Here is an 18393-nt window from a genome sequence, read left to right as displayed (position 1 = left end):
ACTTGGGGAGTTACAGCGCAGAAGTATTGAAATGGTAACATGGGAAGAGACCTAGAAATCTGATATTTTATAAGTGCTTCAGGTAAATCTGATTCAAAATAAATTTGACAGTCTCTGCAGTAACTAAATCAAAGGTCATTCCTGAGTTATACACATTAAAGGTCACTCTTAGGGGCACCTGGGTGGCTCAGTCGGTTGGGCATCCGACTTTGGTTCAGTCATGATCTGACAGTCCGTGCGTTTGAGCCACACATCGGGCTCTGTGCTGTCAGTTCAGAGCCAGGAGCCTCCTTTGGATTCTGTGTCTCCCTCTCTCTCTCTGCCCCTCCCCCACTCATGCTCTGTCTCTCTCTATCAAAAAATGAATAAACGTTAAAAAAAATTTAAAGTCACTCTTAGAAACCTTCTGTGTTTGTGGTGATGTTAGTGGTGTGATACACACACACACACACAACATACACATTTGCTTTATTCATAAATAAGTCTGACTCTAACATAGTCTGGTTCAGTTTTCACATCTTCCAGGTCTCATGTTCCTCATTGAGCATACTGGAATCACCCAAAAATACACTAGTCCTCAGATTCTTTCATCAAATAATACAAATTTACATGAATTGGAATTTATTCAAATATTTCATCAAGTAAGATATGAAACACATGGCCACACATTAATAGATGTTATATTTTGTAATGGAGTTGAATATGGCAACATTCTTACTCTGAATCTGCATTTCATGACTTGTCCTATAACACAATAAATAATTACACTCTTAATTAGTTGTTTGTACTCAGGTAGAGAGAATTAGCACCCCATTTGCATACATGATAAATTCTTGTGAATCTGGGTAGGCATACTCTAAATTTCAGGGGATTTTTCATGACATCTGATTCCAGTGCAAGGCATGATGTCCTTAGTGTCAGATGCCTTGAAGCACTTCAGGTTACACTGGCCATTCCCAACCATCTCACGTATCCACCTGTGTTACAGATACATTCTTAGTTAGAGTTGTGGTTTGCCAACGTTCAGGTCCATGAGATGAAGAGAGAGGGGCCTTGAAAAGGATGGCCTTCCCTGAATGAAACAGGAGTGGTTGCAAAATAAATTCCTGAAGTCCCATCTGATTTATACTCCCTCCTTGCTGCATGGAACACAGTCTGATAGCTGATGGTGGGGCACGCATCTGTGGCCATGAGAGAGCAACTGTGAACACATGGCTGCAGGTGGACAATACCACAGGGAAGAAACGGAGAAGCCAGAGTGCACCATAGGGTATATGAGCCATTTTATCCGACATGGGCATCTATATACTCACTGTATGCATACTAGAAAATATACATCTTCCTTTCTACAAAGTACACATTGGCCTTTTCATGGTATAGCAGAACACAAAACAACAGCTACCCCAAAATGCATCGTTATTGTCACTTGTGCCAGTGTTAAATGTGAGCACAGCCTGGTTCCCAACTTCATGGTGTCAGTCTCTACAATGGACAGACATCCTCTTTCTGCTCCCCACCGGATGGGGAAAAAGATGCTACGTGAGCTGTGCATTAAGAGAGGGGCATCTAGCCTAAAAACTAGGTGGACTGTTTGAGGCAGAAATACTCACTGCCTATGACTGGTGAACTGCTCCTCAACTAATCAGTACTTTGCACAATCCTCAGAGTAGAACACATCATGGAGCTCAAGCAGGACTGAGTTTTCTGCCAGCTGTGGATTAGCTTCAGTGGAATGTCATCCAACTACAATGGCTCAGACTGACATGGGGCTAGTGACACATATAATAGTTGTTATACCTTTAAGATGTTTTAAGTAATCTCTAAGGGAACCACAATGAAAATACCTACTGATAATACATTCACCAATAAATAGATGATGTAATGGATTCTATTATTCTAACAATTCCCGTAGACATAATACAACATTCACTGACCACTAAGCAAGGGAAGAAATACACAAGGTGAGTCACAAAGGACGCATGGGTAATATTTCTACAAACACATAGATACTTTTAATGGCAAAGGTAAGAAAACCAATTCATATTTGAGTTACACTCACATTGTCCAAAAATGTAACGAGTTGAAAATTGTCACTCTATAACAAAACATACAGGTAAAAACAAAACCACACCTAAATAATGCCGTGGAAATTTCTATACAAAAGGTTGCAAACCAGAATAAGAGAAAATATAACCCAAAAAATTCTACATAAGAAAGATGAATTATTTAAAGGACACCTACTATAATTTTATTTTAAAGTTTACTGATTTTGAAAGAGACAGAGCACAAGGAGGGGAGGATCAGGGAGAATAGGAGAGAGAGAGAATCCCAACCATGAGATCATGACCTGAGTTGAAATCAGGAGTTGGATGGTGAAGCAACTGAGACACCCAAGTGACCCTGTGTATGTATAATTTTAAAGTGTGACTGTGTACCCATGAAGAAAGGAACATTTTGAATTATTGGCATGTGTTCATGGACAATAAAGGTGTAAGAAATATTCATTAAAATCTCCCATGGAAAGCTCTCATGAAAACTTTTATGAATTAAGCACTTAAAAGACCTTAAGAAATGAATTATGTTAATAGTTCCGTCCTATTCCACAGAATTTAAGGGTATCACCCATCTTTTAGAATCTAGCAAACAAAAAGTTTTCATTTTATTATTTTTAAGTTTGTATTAAAAGTGTATTTTGAGAGAGAGAGAGAGAGAGAGAGAGAGAGAAAGTGGCAGAGGGGCAGAGAGAAAGCGAGAGAATCCCAAGCAGGCTCCACTCTGACATGGGGCTTTAACTCACAAATCATGAGATGGCGACCTGAGCTGAAATCAAGAGTCTGATGCTCAATCCCCTGAGCATTTCATTTCTTAATAAACAAATACCATCAAAGTTGTGAAATGTGCCAACAATGACTATAAATCAAAAAAACTAAAACAAAAACTGAGAGATGAAATTCAGATACACTCTGAGTGAAGTATAAAAACTAATGATTCATTTGTCCTTAAGTTGAAGCTTTCTGATTTTAGTTTTGTGTATCAGAAATTTTAACTGTATTCATCTGACAGTAGTGGATTGATTTTACTTTTATTCATTATCTTTCAGCTGTATCTTCAAATGGCACCCAGAGCCTTCTCCCAAAGATGTGCATAGATACTTGTTTCCAAAGACTGTCAGTAGGTAGACATAAACATAGTGACCTTGAGAAAGTATGCTTAATGAGAGACTGGAACAGTGTTGGGGACGGTGAAGGGCATCAAAGCTATCGTGAAGGACATATCCAAAGGGAGACAATTACCCATAATAAGAGTCTCACTGCACAAAATGGTGAAGGATATAAACATTTTAGAACCCCCCTTTCTAACTACACTACTGCAAAGCGGTGTGTTTCTATAAGCAAAGGCTCAAATCAAATGGTCAAACATACATATTTGCAGAACAAAAATTTGGAAAACCTGGAAGGTGACCTAGTCCATGCTGAAAATACTTATTTGTACCCTTTTCACAATAGGATTGCATTCACCTTTCAATCAAATATTTCTGAAAATCAGAGATTTAAAAATGAAAAAAAGTGGTAGGTGGTATCCTGTTGAGAGGTCTTCACTGAGCAGTCAACCTTAAAACAAAACCACAACACTTTCAATGAAAACAGGATCCCTCAATGCAGTCAGTCTGAGAAAATATTTAAGCAGCGTTCAAACGTTAATAAACATCTGGAAGACTCATCTTCCAGAGAACCATTATGACTGTAATAAATGTAGGGAAGTATTTTATCAAAGCTCCAACCTTAGTATACAGCAGAGTATATATTTAGGAGAGAATCCTTACAAATATAATGAATGTGGGAAAATTCCTAACCTATCCTCCAATGATGGTGATCATCAGAGGATTCATGTGGGAAAAAAAAAAACCCATACACATGTCATGAACCTGGGAACATGCTTAGTCAATCATCAAGACTGAAAGTGGTTAAGACAACCTACACTGGACAGAAAGGTGAGATTTGTAACAATTTTATGAGGAGCCACTCATTCATGTACAGGCTGGTCTACCTTGAAGCATTGTATTGATTGTACTAGGCTACCATAAAGCAATTAGATTGTTGTGTATTCATTATCAGTGCATGAATCATGATACCTCTCAATAAATATGAATTTCTGGGGCGCCTTGGTGGCCCAGTAAGTGTCTGACTTCGGCTCAGGTCATGGTTTCATGGTTTGGAGGGTTGGATCCATGTGTTGGGCTGGGTGCTGACAGCTCAGAGCCTGGAACCTGCTTCAGATTCCATGTCTCCCTCTCTCTCTGTGCCTCCCCTGCTCATGTTCTGTGCCTCTCTCTCAGAAATAAATAAACATTAAAATATATATATTGCATTTGGAAAACTACCTGGCAGTGACTTAGGGAAATAAACTTTCCTCCTGAAGGACAGCAGCTCATCAAGTCTAATTATGTCTCTTTGCCAGAAGGATTATTTGAAACAGACCAAGGAAAAGCTCTGAAACGCAGGACAGGTTTCCTTTGTAACAGACATTTGCATGTATCAGGGTAAGTTCCATTTGGAAGGGTGTCTCCCTCTGTGTAGCAGAAAGAGGGAGAATGTGTAAATCTCCACAAGCTCTGGTCAGTGGAGAAGGCATGGATTTTAATCTGCACAACATCCCTAGCCTGGGTGACTGTGCTTTGCTGATCTTCTCCTCAAATGCTTCCCAGTAGGATCACCTGTGGAGTTTCAAGAAGGATCATTGCTGCTGCCCTCCCCCTCACATTCCCTCAACTGGGCAGGTGGAAACCACAGTGTAGTTTCAGGGAAGTGCTCCAGGGGATTCAGGTGCAGGATTTTTGACCTCAACACCAGGGATTCCTGGTCTCCCCGCTTCAAAGAATGAAGAGGTGGGAACAAATGCGCCACAGGCAGAGGTGATTAGTGTCTAAGAGAGGGAGAGTGGTAGGAAAGCTCGCTGTACAGAGAGGGGCGTCTGAGGATGAAAACCCGAGACAATAGGCAAGGATCTTTGTTTTGTGAGTATTGGGTCTCTCCCACCTTCCCTTTCCCCTATTTCCTTTTCACCACCTACTCATATTGGCTTGCTAACTCTAGGTGTTGGGTTTTCCATTCCTGATTGTCTCATTCCCATTGTACTCGGGATGGTGAGGCCCCACAGTTCCTTGTGGGTCATATGTTTTATGGTCTACCACTAAGTTGGGTCTTCTGTCAAATTCCTGAGGGGAACCTGAAGGGAAGTTGGTGATATGTGTTACATCTTTAAGAGAAACCTTACACCTGAGCGGGTTTGCTGTGGTCAGACACTCCCAGCATTGTTCCAGTGTTTTGGAAAAAAAGTGTTTTTCCCGACCTCAGGTCCTAATCTTTCCCTTTCTGCCTTCTGAATTCTATCTTTTCCTATTATAATTCTTTTTTTTTTAATGTTTACTTATTTTTGAGAGAGACAGAGACAGAATGCGAGTGGGTTGGGGCAGAGAGAGAGGGAGGCACAGAATCTGAGGCAGGCTTCAGGCGCTGAGCTGTCAGCACAGCGGCCGACATGGGGCTGGAACGCACAGACCGTGAGATCATGACCTGAGCTGAGACCTGGACCTACTGAGCTACACAGGTGCCCCTCCTATTATAATTCTAAGTGAGGCCCAGGGTTGAGAAGGAAGGCTTCCCAATAATTTATGAGAGTTGAGTGCAGGCTTTTCCTCAAGGGGAGGTAATAGGGTCTCCTGTACAGGAGTTGGGGAGTGTCAGGTCTGCGTAGGAACATTTTTCTATGCTCGAGCAGAATTTGTGGGCTCCTGTGGGAGGGGAGGGCCCCTGAAAGCAGAGAAGGGAAACTCAGTGATTGGTCTCCAAGTGGGAGCTGACAGTTTCTGAATAGCTCCTGACACAAAGGACTAGGAACTTGGGCCTTTTTTGCATTTCAAAGCCCTGCCTGCAGGCGATCAGTTTACAGGAAGTGAAGAGGCAGTGTTGGTGTCTTTACCGACATTTTCTCCTACTTGTGCTGTGTTTTCTCCACAAAGATCTTCTGAGAAAGAAATCTTGAAGAGGAGGTGAAAGAAAAAATGGCCAGTTGTCAGGTAAGCCTTGCGCCCCAGGCCGGAGGACCTGTGATCTTTTTCTCCTGAATTCCGGGCGTGTAGAAATTGCAGGGAACCTGGGTGTCTCAGCCATTTGAGCATCAGACTCTTGATTTGGGCTCAGGTCATGATCCCAGGGACCTGTGATCCAGCCCTGAGTCGGGGTTCCTTCTGAGTTTCGAGCCTACTTAAGATTTCCTCTCTGTCCCTGTGTCCCTGTCTTCCATTTATATTGATCCTCTCTCTCTAAGAGAAATTTAAAAAAAAAAAAAAAGGCAATGATTTTTTTTTTTTTTTTTTTTTTTTTTTTAGTTCTGATGGTTCTACTTTAAGTTTTCACCTACGTTTTAAGCTTCTCAGAAATGATATTCTAGGGGCGCCTGGGTGGCTCAGTCGGTTAAGCGTCCGACTTCAGCTCAGGGCATGATCTCGCAGTCGGTGAGTTTGAGCCCCGCGTCGGGCCCTGTGCTGACTGCTCAGAGCCTGGAGCCTGTTTCAGATTCTGTGTCTCCCTCTCTCTCTGACCCTCCCCCGTTCATGCTCTGTCGCTCTCTGTCTCAAAAATAAATAAAAGTTAAAAAAAATAAAAAAAAATGATATTCTAGGTTATGTCTTTAGAACACTCCTCGCCTATATCCCAGAGACTTTGCTCCCTTCTCTCCAACCTGGTTTCCAGTAGGACATCAACAGTTGTCACTTTGAATTAAATTCCTGCAAGTAATGAAAATATTCCCTTTGTGACATATCCAGAGAGGAGAGTGTTGAGTCCAGGTTTCCTGTTGCTGATGGGGTCTGGTCCTGGGACAGCACTCAAGGAAAACCGTTCCCATTTAGGTCTGATCTGGATGGTTTCTCTGCTCCGGGTAGAGTACGATTATGAAAATGCAAAATACATCAGATAGATATGAGGCACAGAATAATCTGGAATGTTCCTGGTCATTAGGATGTGGAAAACATACTGTAAGATAGTCTAGATATTACAGGACATGGAGACTATATGTGACTGAAGGCTGTATAAATCCATTGTATCTTCAAAATTGTTTATATTCTGATTTACTGTTTGGGGTCACAAGAACACACGGTGATCCTGTGTCCTGAGGTGTGCCTTAGGCACTGATAACAATTTGTTTCCTTCCAGCCATTATTACCTTCTTTTACTTGACTTTGTGCTCTGTGACAGATTTCCTCCCTATAACATTCATATTATTCCTTCTTATCAGTTGTAATGATTTCAGGCAGATTCCCTGAGTGACTTCCAGACACGTTCATATTTAATTTTTTTTTAATGTTTATATATTTTTGAGAGAGACAGAGACAGAATGTGAGTGGGGGAGGGGCAGAGAGAGAGGAAGACACAGAACCTGAAGCAGGCTCCAGGCCCCGAGCCATCAGCACAGAGCCCAATGTGGGGCTCGAACTCACAGAGTTGTGAGATCATGACCTGAGCTGAAGTCAGAGGATCAACCGAGTGAGCCCCCAGGTGCCCCAAGACACCATCACATTTAAAATGGAAACTTTCTTTTAGTTTCTCTTTCCTTGGTTGTTTTTTTTTTTTTTTTTTTTTTTAAGTTTATATATTTTGAGAGACCCAGAGAGAGCAGGAGGATTGGAGTTGCAGAGAAACCATGAATCCCAAGCAGGCTCCACAGGGTCTGTGCAGAGCATGACTCAGGGCTCAAACTCACAAAACCATGAGTCCTTGACCTGAGCTGAAGAGTCAAAGGCTTAACTGACTAAGGACCCAGGCACCCCTCCCTTGCAGTTTCTGTGAGGAAAACAAAGGCAAAAGAAATGTAGGTAAAATTAAATTGTCTTACAACTTACAACCCACTGAGAAATACTTAAGACTGGAAGAGGAAGATATTCCTCAAGGAATTTACAACTGCTTTAATGTTAATGCTTTTTTAGAGGGGAAAAGCAAGCTTCCCTTGACAATAGCCAGACTTCCAGGATCCTGTGAGTCCTCTTTAACCTATGAAATCCCTTCAGAATCTTTATTCCAGCCCCCCCCAACTTAAAGTATATAATGAATGTCTCCTCACAATCACACTGCAGCTCATTCTTCCCACATGTCCCGTCCCTGTGCTTTAATAAGATCAGCCTCGTTCACCAAAAAGGTCTCAAGAATAGTTTCTTGAGCATTTATTTACTCCTGGCCCACCTCACATCAGTTTCCACTGGGCAATGAAGTCCCTTGACTTGTGTAGTAGATGTAATGACTTATGGGAGCAAAGGTTCTAAATCAGTCAGACCTTTATCCTGTAGGTTTTTATTTCACTGCATAGTCATGACACAGACATACTTTTCTATTTACTTGTTTGTGTTTTCAGAAAGAGAAGAATGACATAATTAATATGTTTGAGTGTCTTAAAATCCCGAAATACCATAGAGCACAATGATGATTGAAACAAAAGCTTTCAATGAGGGGCGCCTGGGTGGCTCAGTCGATGAAGTCTCCACTCTTGATTTCGGTGCAGATCATGATCTCGAAGTTCATGAGATAGAGCCCCATGTTAGGCCACATGCTGACAGCAGGAGCCCTCTTGGGATTCTCTGTGTCTGTCACTCCCCTGCACCTGCACTCTTTCTTTCTCAAAATAAATAGACATTAAATTGAAAAAAGCCTTTCGAGATGCCTGGGTGGCTCACTTGATTAAGTATCTGATTCAACTCACAGTTCATGAGTTTGAGTCCCACAACTCTCTTTCTCTCTCCCCCTCTCTCTTTTCACCCTCCCTTACTTGTGCCCTCTCTCTCTTTCAATAAAGAATAAATAAATTAAAAATCTAAAACAAAATAAAATATAAAAAAAGGTTTCCAAGGATTATTATATTACGAGATCATTGAGTACTATGGTCAAGATACTATTTTTGAGGTACTGTATGGTACAAGACGGGATTTACTGAAATAGGACAGGGGCAGGACCCATGGGCAGAAAAAAAATGTACTTTGGCTGTGTGAAGCTTGTATGTTCATGGGGGAGGGTAAGTGCACAGTGTTCAATCACAAAACTTTCTTTAAATTTCTACTTGTAAAACTACTTCTGCACAATTTCTCTGATGCTTATCATTCAGTTCAATATTAACAATTGATGAGACACACTAGCACTCATGTGACCCTTTAAAAAATCCAGCATCCAGAGGCACCTGCGTGGCTCAGTCACAGCCAGGAGCAGGCTTAGAGTCTCTCCCTCTCTCTGCCTCTCCCCTTTTTACACCATGTTTGCCCATGCTCTCTCTCACAATATAAATAAACATGGAAAAAGAAAAATTGAATGTAGGAACCAGTTTGTATTTGATGCTCATCCAAACTATGCAGGCTCTAGGTCAGCCTTCTATGGTGAAGGTGAACATGTTTCTGTTTGTATCCATCATAGTAGACTCAGAAATAAAAACTGTTATATTCATATCATTCTATGTGTTTGTGTTGATAGTGTGAGTAAAAGACTTAAGCATTATCACCTACGACTAGATTGAGAAGTTTCAGGTCATCGAAATGTTTTTTGTTTGTTTGGCTTTTTTTTTTTTTTAAGTTTTGAGAGAGACAAGGAGGGGCAGAGAAAGAGAGGGAGAGACAGAATTCCAGGCAAGCCACACTGTCAGCACAGAGCCTGAGGTGAGGCTTGAACTCAGGAACCCTGAGATCATGACATGAACTGAAATCAAGAGTTGGAAACCTAAGGTACTAAGCCATCCAGGTACTGCTCTTGAAAACTTTTTCAGTCACCCTGATAATATTCTGTTCTACCATGTTTAATGTTATAACTACTTTCAAAATGTATGGATGTGTGCATGGAATGTATAAATATAGATGAATTTTGTGTGCATATCTTCTTTCCATCAGTTTTCTCAGGGTTTAACACCTGTTATGAACATTGATTTAGGGTCCTTGTGTATATTGCCCTGTGTGTCATTTTAGATCAACTCTAGGTCAGTTAACCTAGATTAAAATCTGATCCATACCATGTACTGGGTGCTTAACAAATATTTACCAAAAATAGAAGAATAATGTGTTTCTTGTCTTAGATTATTATTATTTATTTTCCATGAATTTATGAGAAATTGTTTTATGCTCTCTACTAACCAGGAAATGCTTGAAAAGCCTTGTCACCTTTCTTGCTATTCTAGTAGAACTTGTAATTGCTGTAAAACCCACTCAATTCCAAGTCCTCCAAGAGTTCTTGAATTTGAGTTCTACTTCATTATTGGAATATGTATCCCTTGGCCCATAGACTAATGCCTTGTTAGAAATGCAGACACCTACCCCATGCTAGAACTCCTGAACAGTACCCTCATTTTAACAAGATCTCAAATGCACTGTTGTGAAATTGTAATTCACATTAGAAGATGCTAAGTACATTTGTAACTCACCAAAACTTCCCATTAAGAAATAGACACCACATGTACTGTATGATGGAAATACAGGATTCCAAAATGTGTGTGCCTGTGTTGATGCCTTCGTTTTACAAATTCTCTTGAATAAACACAATACTCATAACGGTTCATACCTCAAAGTTAAAGAATATATTAGAGCATAATACTGTGTTACAAATTGTCTTACTGCAGAAAGCAAGAAACTCATCTAAGCAGGAACCAGTTCTAATATAACTGAACAAACAGGAATATAGTCCTTGGTGAATCACAAAAAAACTATACCAAGTGGGTATGTCAGACAAAGGAAAATTGATTTACAGGAAATAAGGAGATCACAGGGAATAATTTCCAAAGCAGAGACACAGAGGAAAGGAGAATAATTTCCTTTTTTAAAAAAAAATTTTGTTGGGGCGTCTGGGTGGCTTGGTCGGTTAATTGTCTGACTTCGGCTCAGGTCGTGATCTCATGGTCTGTGAGTTCGAGCCCCGTGTCAGGCTCTGTGCTGACGGCTCAGAGCCTGGAGCCTCTTTCAGATTCTGTGTCTCCCTCTCTCTCTGCCCCTCCCCTGTTCATGCTCTGTCTCTCTCTGTCTCAAAAAAAAATAAATAAACGTTAAAAAAAATTAAAAAAAATTTTTTTGTTTAAATTTATTTATTTTCAGAGACAGACTGAGTGGAGGAGGGGTAGAGAGAGAGAGGGAGAGAGAGAGAATTCCAAGCAGGCTCCGTGCTGTCAACGCAGAGTCTGATGCAGGGTTTGAACTCAGAAACTGTGAGATCACGACCTGAGCTGAAACCAATAGTCGGATGCTTCAGCAACAGAGCCACCCATGCACCCTGGAATGCTTTCCTTTTTGTTAGGGTTAGGGTGGATATTTATCAAAGGAGACTGGGGATAAGGTTGCACATGAGCCTTAAGAAAACAGTTCTATACATTCACTGTATGCTACATAGTAAATGAGGTTTATACTCCTCCTTGGGTGGAGATTTTAGTATTATAATGAGGTAAAAGGTTGCTCCTGGGTGTCCCAGTCCCTTGAGCTTCCGACTTTTGATTTAGGCTCAAGTCATGATCTCATAGTCTTAAGATCAAGCCCCAAGTCAAGCTCCATGCTGAGCATGGAGCCTGGTGGGATTTCTTCTCTCTGCCCCACCCATACTTGTGCTCTCTCTCTCTCAGGGAATAAACTTAAAAATATATATAATGAGATATAGGTAACTGTTCTCACTTCATGCTTACTCTAATGTTCATCTGCATAGATGTGAGCCAGGGGTTAAGATCAAATTGAGACAATGGAAGCTCTTCCTCAGGGCAGTCATTACCTTTGTTGGATACTTTCTGTTTCCACCACAGGACAGTATGCCCATGGGGTGTTTTGCCTGAAGTAAAAGGTAAGGTGGAAAGAAGAGGTTAAGTAAACTGAGGGATAAGGTCAGTGAGCAAATGCAGGTAAGCAGTGGAATGTCAGATCGTGGGTTGCGGCTTGTGACATGAACTCCCTCTTGCATCTTAGGGACCATTTGAACTCTTCATGTGTCCACTTGGTAACTGTGGTATTTATTGCAGGGACTGCTGACCTTCAGGGATGTGGCTGTAGTATTCTCTCTGGAGGAGTAGGGATGCCTGAACCAGAGTCAGCGAGAACTGTACAGGGATGTGATGTTAGAGACCTATGGACACCTCCTCTTCTTGGGTGAGGATACCACCCTCCAGATTTCCCAAACCACACTCAGGTTTTGTTCCTTCCTTTGAAGACTGTCTCTTGGAATCTTCCTCTTTGCATGACTGGGATTCACATCCCTACATAAGGGAAATAATTATGAGTTTGTAGATGTAAAGAAATATCTTCATGATGTTTCTTTCAAAGTTAGTTTTCCCTTCCGTAGACTAACATCATCATTTTTTAGATTAATGACAGTTCTAAACATTGAGTGCCATAAAATGGTATTTCCATCTTCAATACCAATCTCAACTCATTATGGTAGTGTAATACTGGGAAGTAGAGATCAAGATGTGAACCTTGGAAACCATCCTGGGTGTTCTAAAAGGGCTATTGGGCATTTTCCAGAATTGCACAATGTCCTCTCTACTGAGTCCAATACTGGATTGAAAGGTAGAATCTCCAGCAATACTCCTATTCCTTATTTCTAGCATCCAGGTCTTGTGACAAAGCCAGACCTGGTCCTCTTTTTGGAACTTAAGAAGGAGTTCTGGGAATGGAAGAGAAAGGAGACAGTAGCTACACACCCAGGTAGGTGGGAATGAATGAAGCAGATGACAAAGGTGAGGTCCAAATGTGAAGGATGAAGACTGACCTTAAAACGTGGATTGAGGAGCCCTCCTTGAATTGAAATTAGTTTTAAAAGGCCGGTTTTATGTCTCTTCCTCTCACAGTGGACTTCTGCTTTCCAACACATCATGCTCTTACATTCTCTAAGGATTGTCCTTCAGTTCCACTGTAGGTTGGTTCTTCACGTCCACAGTGAGGGCCTCCGTAATCTGATTGATTGGTTGTCCATTGCTTTGAGGGTGGGGGAAGTCTCTGTATTTCTGAGGAAGTCTATGTTAATACATTTCTGAGTATTTGCCTTGTGTGAGAAGTGTGTCGGGGTACTGATGGACATATTGGGGGTTGGTGCAGAAATCCCGGAAACAATGGGGACAGATACCACATGTTATCTGTTTTCCGATATTATGGATGCTTTAATCTTAATCGTACTAAATTGACACCCACTCATTTCATCAGATAATAAAGCACCTCCCTAAAATGAGAAAATCTAACCCTTTAGTTTACTTCAAAAGTTCAGTTTTGAGGGCGCATGGTTGGATCAATTGGTTAAGCATCTGACTTCAGCTGAAGTCATGATCTCACAGACAGTGAGTTTGGGGCCAGCATAGGCCTCTGTGATGACAGCACAGAGCAAGCTTGGAATTCGGTCTCCCCCTCTCTCTCTGTTCCTCCCCTACTTGGTCTTTATCTCTCTCTCAAAACAAACAAACAAACAAACAAACAAACAAAGTTCAGTTGTTTGGTATTAACTAAAATAAGAGATTTCTATTCTATGTGTTCCATTCCTTAATGGTGAAATAATTTCAAGCACCTATTATTTTCTTAGAATTCCTACATGAATTAATGCCATAGGGGAGATAGGGCATTTAGAATTTAAAACTCACAACCTATAATAAATCTCAATTGTTACATTATTTCTTAATAATTGAATCATTTTATAAATATAAATTTGTCTTGTATAATATGAAGTTCCTGTGACTTTGTCATATATGTTTTCACTTTCTGAGTTATATTTGAGATTACTTTATGATTTATTGGATCAAAAAATTTTTTTAATTTTTTTTAATGTTTATTTAAAAAAATTTTTTTAACGTTTATTTATTTTTGAGACAGAGAGAGACAGAGCATGAATAGGGGAGGGTCAGAGAGAGGGAGACACAGAATCCGAAACAGGCTCCAGGCTCTGAGCTGCCAGCACAGAGCCCTACGTGGGGCTCGAACTCTCGGACTGTGAGATCATGACCTGAGCTGAAGTTGGCCTCTTAACCAACTGAGCCACCCAGGCGTCCCTTTAATGTTTATTTTTGTAAGAGAGAGTGAGTAGGGGAGGGCAGAGAGAGAGAGGGAGACACAGAATCTGAAGCAGGCTCCAGGCTGTGAGCTCTCAGCACAGAGACCGACAGGGGACTCCCACTCATGGACCATGAAACCATGGCCTGAGCTGAAGTTGGACACTGGACCTACTGAGCCATGTAGATGCCCCTGTAGCTATAATACTAAACTCTGATTGTGTATCCATGAAAAAAGCAAACATTTTGAATTATTGGCATGTCTTCATGGACAGTAAAACTGTAAGGTATATTAAATAATATCAACCATGGAAAGTTCTAATGAAAACCCTTATGAATTAAGCACTTAAAAGACATTATTACACAGAATTTAAGGGTGTAATCATTTCTTTAGAATCAAGCAAGCAGAAAACTTTCATTTTCTTAAGTTTTTTTTTCATGTATTTTGAGAAACAGAGAGAGAGAAAGAGTGGAGGAAGGGAAAAGATAGACAAGAGAATTCCAAGCAGGCTCCACACTGTCAGTGCAGAGCGGGATGTGGGGCTGGAACTCATAAACGGTGAGACGATGACCTCAGCTGAAACCAAGAGTCAGTTGTTTAACACTCTGAGCCACCCAGGCATGCCAAAACTTTTCATTTCTAAATAAACAAACACCATCAATGTTGTAAAATATGCCAACAGTAAGTTTATAAAAACATATTTGGGATTAAATTCAAATACAATTTGAGTGTTGTAGAAAGACTAATGATTCATTTTTCTTGAAGTGAAAGTTCTCTGATTTCAGTTTTGTGTATAAGAAATATTAATTGTATTTATCTGACAGCAGAAAGAGCTGTATCTTCAAATGATACCCAAAGCCCCCTTCCAAAAATGTGCAGAGAAACTTCTTTCCAAAGAGGGTTAGTGGATAGATGTAAACATTGTGCCCATGAGAATGGACGCTTAGTGGTAGAGTGGAACAGTGTTGGGGAGAGACAAAGGCAACAAAGATCTCATGGAGCACATATGCAAACATAGACAACTGCCCATTATACGAGTCTCACTGCCTGAAACGGTGAAGGATATAAAACATTTTGGAAAACCACCCTGTCTAAGATGGCTACTTCTGCAAGGCAGTGTGTTTCTACAGTCAAAGGCTCAAATCAAGTGGTCAAACAGACATATTTGCAGGATGAAAATTTGGAGAATCTGGAAAGTGACCTAGCCCATGCTGAAAATACTTCTTTGTACCATTTTGACAATAGGATTGCATTACCCTTTCAGTCAAATATTTCTGAAAGTCAGAGATTGAAAAAGGAAGAAAAAAATGGTAAGGGGTATCCATTTGAGGGGTCCTTCCCTGAGCAGTCGACTTTACAACAAAACCACAGCATTTTCAGTGAAAACAGAATTGCTCATTGCAGTGAATCTGAGAAAATACTGAACCAGGATTCAAATGTTAATAAATATCTACGGACTCCTTTGCCAGGGAACCATTGTGACTGTACTACATGTAGGGAAGTCTTTCATCAAAGCTCAAACCTTATTAGACAGAAGAGAATACATTTGGGAGAGAATCCTTCTGAATATACTGAGTGTGGGAAAATTCTTAACCAGTCCTCCAATGTTGGTGATCATCTGAGGAGTCATGTGGGAAAAAACCCGTACACATGCAATGAACCTGGGAACATGTTTAGTCAGTCATCAAGACTTAATATCAATAAGACAATCCATGCTGGACAGAAAGGTTACGTTTGTAAGGAATCTGGCAAAGCCTTCAACTGGCACTCAACACTAATTCAAAATCACCTAGTGCATACTGGAGAGAGACCTTACAAATGTGAAGAATGTGGTAAAACTTTTAAGTATGGGTCATCACTAAATGGACACAGGAAAATCCATACTGGAGAGAAACATTACAAACTTAAAGGTGGGATGGCTTTTACCCAAGACTCACCTCTTAACTAAACACCACAGAATTCATGCTGGAGAGAAATCTTTGGAATGTCAACAATGTGGCAAATCCTTTAACTGGCCCTCAAGCCTTATTCAACATCACAGAATTCATACTAGAGGGAGACCTTACCAATGTAAAGAATGTGGCAAGACCTTTTTTTTGGCCCTCAGGCTTTAATCAACATTCCAGAATCCATACCGGACAGAAACCTTACCAATGTAAAGAGTGTGGCAAGGCCTTTAAATGGCACTCATACCTTAAGGAACATCACAGAATCCATACCAGAGAGAAACCTTACCAATGTAAAGAATGTGGCAAAGCCTTTAAGTGGCACTCATACCTTAATCAACATCACAGAATTCATACTGGAGAAAAATCTTACCAATGTAAAGAGTGTGTAAAGGCCTTTACCTGCACCTCAGATCTTACTGGACATTACAGAATCCATACTGGAGAGAAACCTTACAAATGTCAAGAATGTGGCAAGGCCTTTATCCATCACTCAAAGCTTACTGAACATCACAGAATCCATACTGGAGAGAAACCTTACCAATGTAAAGAATGTGGCAAGGCCTTTAACCAGCCCTCAGCCCTTACTAGACATCACAGAATCCATACTGGAGAGCAACCTTACCAATGTAAAGGATATGGCAAGGCCTTTAAACAGCTCTCACACCTTAACCAACATCACAGAATTCATACTGGAGAGAAACCTTACCAATGTAAAGAATGTGGCAAGGCCTTTAGCCAACAGTCACACCTTATTAAACATCACAAATTCATACTGATTGAAACTTTACAAATGTAAAGAATGTGACCAGGTCTTTACCCGAACCTTACAACTTACTCAACATCACAGAATTCATACTTGACAGAAATCTTAACAATGTAAAGAATGTAATAACATCTTTAACCACTCTTCAAACTTTAGTCATTATCACAGAATTCATACTGGCGTACATCTTCCAAATTTAAGGAATCTGAAAAATGTTTTGTGGACTGCTCACCCCTTACTTTACATTGGAAAATTTACACTGGAATATAACCATTGAATACTAAAGCATGTGGCCAGGTGTTTAAGCAATGCTAAACCCTGACTCCTGACCAGAGAAGGTATACTGGGGAGGATTTTGCAAATATAAGAATTTGGTAAGCTTAAAAATAAGAGGTGAAGCTTCATTCTGTATCACAGAATTCATACTGGAGAAAAACTTAAATGTGAAGAATGTGGTAAAATTTTGTGACTACTGAACCCTTCTCAATATCTCAGACTTTATACTGAGGAGAAACATTACAGAGGAAAAGAATGTGTCCAACCAAAGCTGGAACTCACAACTTGCTCAAGATCATAGCTATCTTTCAGGAGAGAAACTAACATGTAGAGAAAGTTGCCATGCTTTTAAGTGGAATTGGATCCTTAATCAATATCCCAAAGTACACATGAGATTAAATCCTACAGACCTGGGGCCCTTGGGTGGCACAGTCGGTTAAGCGTCCGACTTCAGCCAGGTCACGATCTCGGGGTCCGTGGGTTCGAGCCCCGCATCGGACTCTGGGCTGATGGCTCAGAGCCTGGAACCTGTTTCCCATTCTGTCTCCCTCTCTCTCTGCCCCTCACCCGTTCATGCTCTGTCTTTCTCTGTTCCAAAAATAAATAAAAAACGTTGAAAAAAAAATCCTACAGACCTAATGAATGAGGAAAGGCCTTCATAGTAAACGAACACTTTAGCCAACACCAGACAGTGCATAAAAGAAGGTAACTTGAAAGTTATAAATATTTAGAGAAATATTTAATTGAGCATCCAATGTCAATAAATGTCACAGAATTCACAGGAGAAAGTACTACATCAGTCTATTTAGACATACATCAAAATACTGATGATAAGGAAAAATACAAAGTTAAACAATGTATAGGCTGTTAGGCCTCAAAAGATTAAATGGATCAATTATAATTTTTCAATATATGAAATTTATTGTCAAATTGGTTTTCATACAACATCCAGTGTTCATCATAAAAGATGCCCTCTTCAATACCCATCACCCACCCTCCCCTCCCTTCCACCCCCCATCAACCCTCAGTTTGTTCTCAGTTTTTAAGAGTTTCTTATGTTTTGGCTCTCTCCCACTCTAATCTCTTTTTTTTTTTTCTTCCCCTGCCCCATGGGTTTCTATTAAGTTTCTCAGGATCCACATAAGAGTGAAAACATATGGTATCTGTCTTTCTCTGTGTGGCTTATTTCACTTAGCATCACACTCTCCAGTTCCATCCATGTTGCTAAAATGGGCCATATTTTATTCTTTCTCATTGTCATGTAGTACTCCATTGTGTATATAAACCACAATTTCTTTATCCATTCATCAGTTGATGGACATTTAGGCTCTTTCCACACTTTGGCTATTGTTGAGACTGCCGCTATAAACATTAGG

The 18393-nt window shown here is 40.4% G+C and overlaps 2 protein-coding genes and 1 long non-coding RNA gene across 5 annotated transcripts in view; all 3 read left to right on the top strand.

The window, feature by feature from the left end:
- Positions 1-18393, top strand: part of LOC101087952 (zinc finger protein 420-like) — a 114091-nt gene that overhangs the window by 26540 nt on the left and 69158 nt on the right. The window lies entirely within an intron of this gene.
- LOC111557988 overlaps positions 5644-18393 on the top strand; it is a 38847-nt gene continuing 26097 nt past the window's right edge. For all 3 annotated transcript variants that reach the window (XR_006590802.1, XR_006590801.1, XR_002738393.2), the window contains exons 1-3: positions 5644-6076; positions 12016-12142; positions 12601-12700. This is a non-coding gene — a long non-coding RNA (uncharacterized LOC111557988). The remainder of the gene's footprint in view (positions 6077-12015; positions 12143-12600; positions 12701-18393) is intronic.
- Positions 14652-17505, top strand: LOC123382431 (zinc finger protein 829-like). Its single transcript, XM_045047159.1, has one exon. The coding sequence runs from the start codon at positions 15992-15994 to the stop codon at positions 16772-16774; it is 783 nt and encodes a 260-aa protein (XP_044903094.1). The 5' UTR covers positions 14652-15991; the 3' UTR covers positions 16775-17505.

This window comes from Felis catus, chromosome E2 (assembly GCF_018350175.1).
Source record: "Felis catus isolate Fca126 chromosome E2, F.catus_Fca126_mat1.0, whole genome shotgun sequence".
NCBI lineage: Eukaryota > Metazoa > Chordata > Mammalia > Carnivora > Felidae > Felis > Felis catus.
Note: the sequence above shows the minus strand (reverse complement) of the source record. Positions and strands in the feature narration are given on the sequence as shown.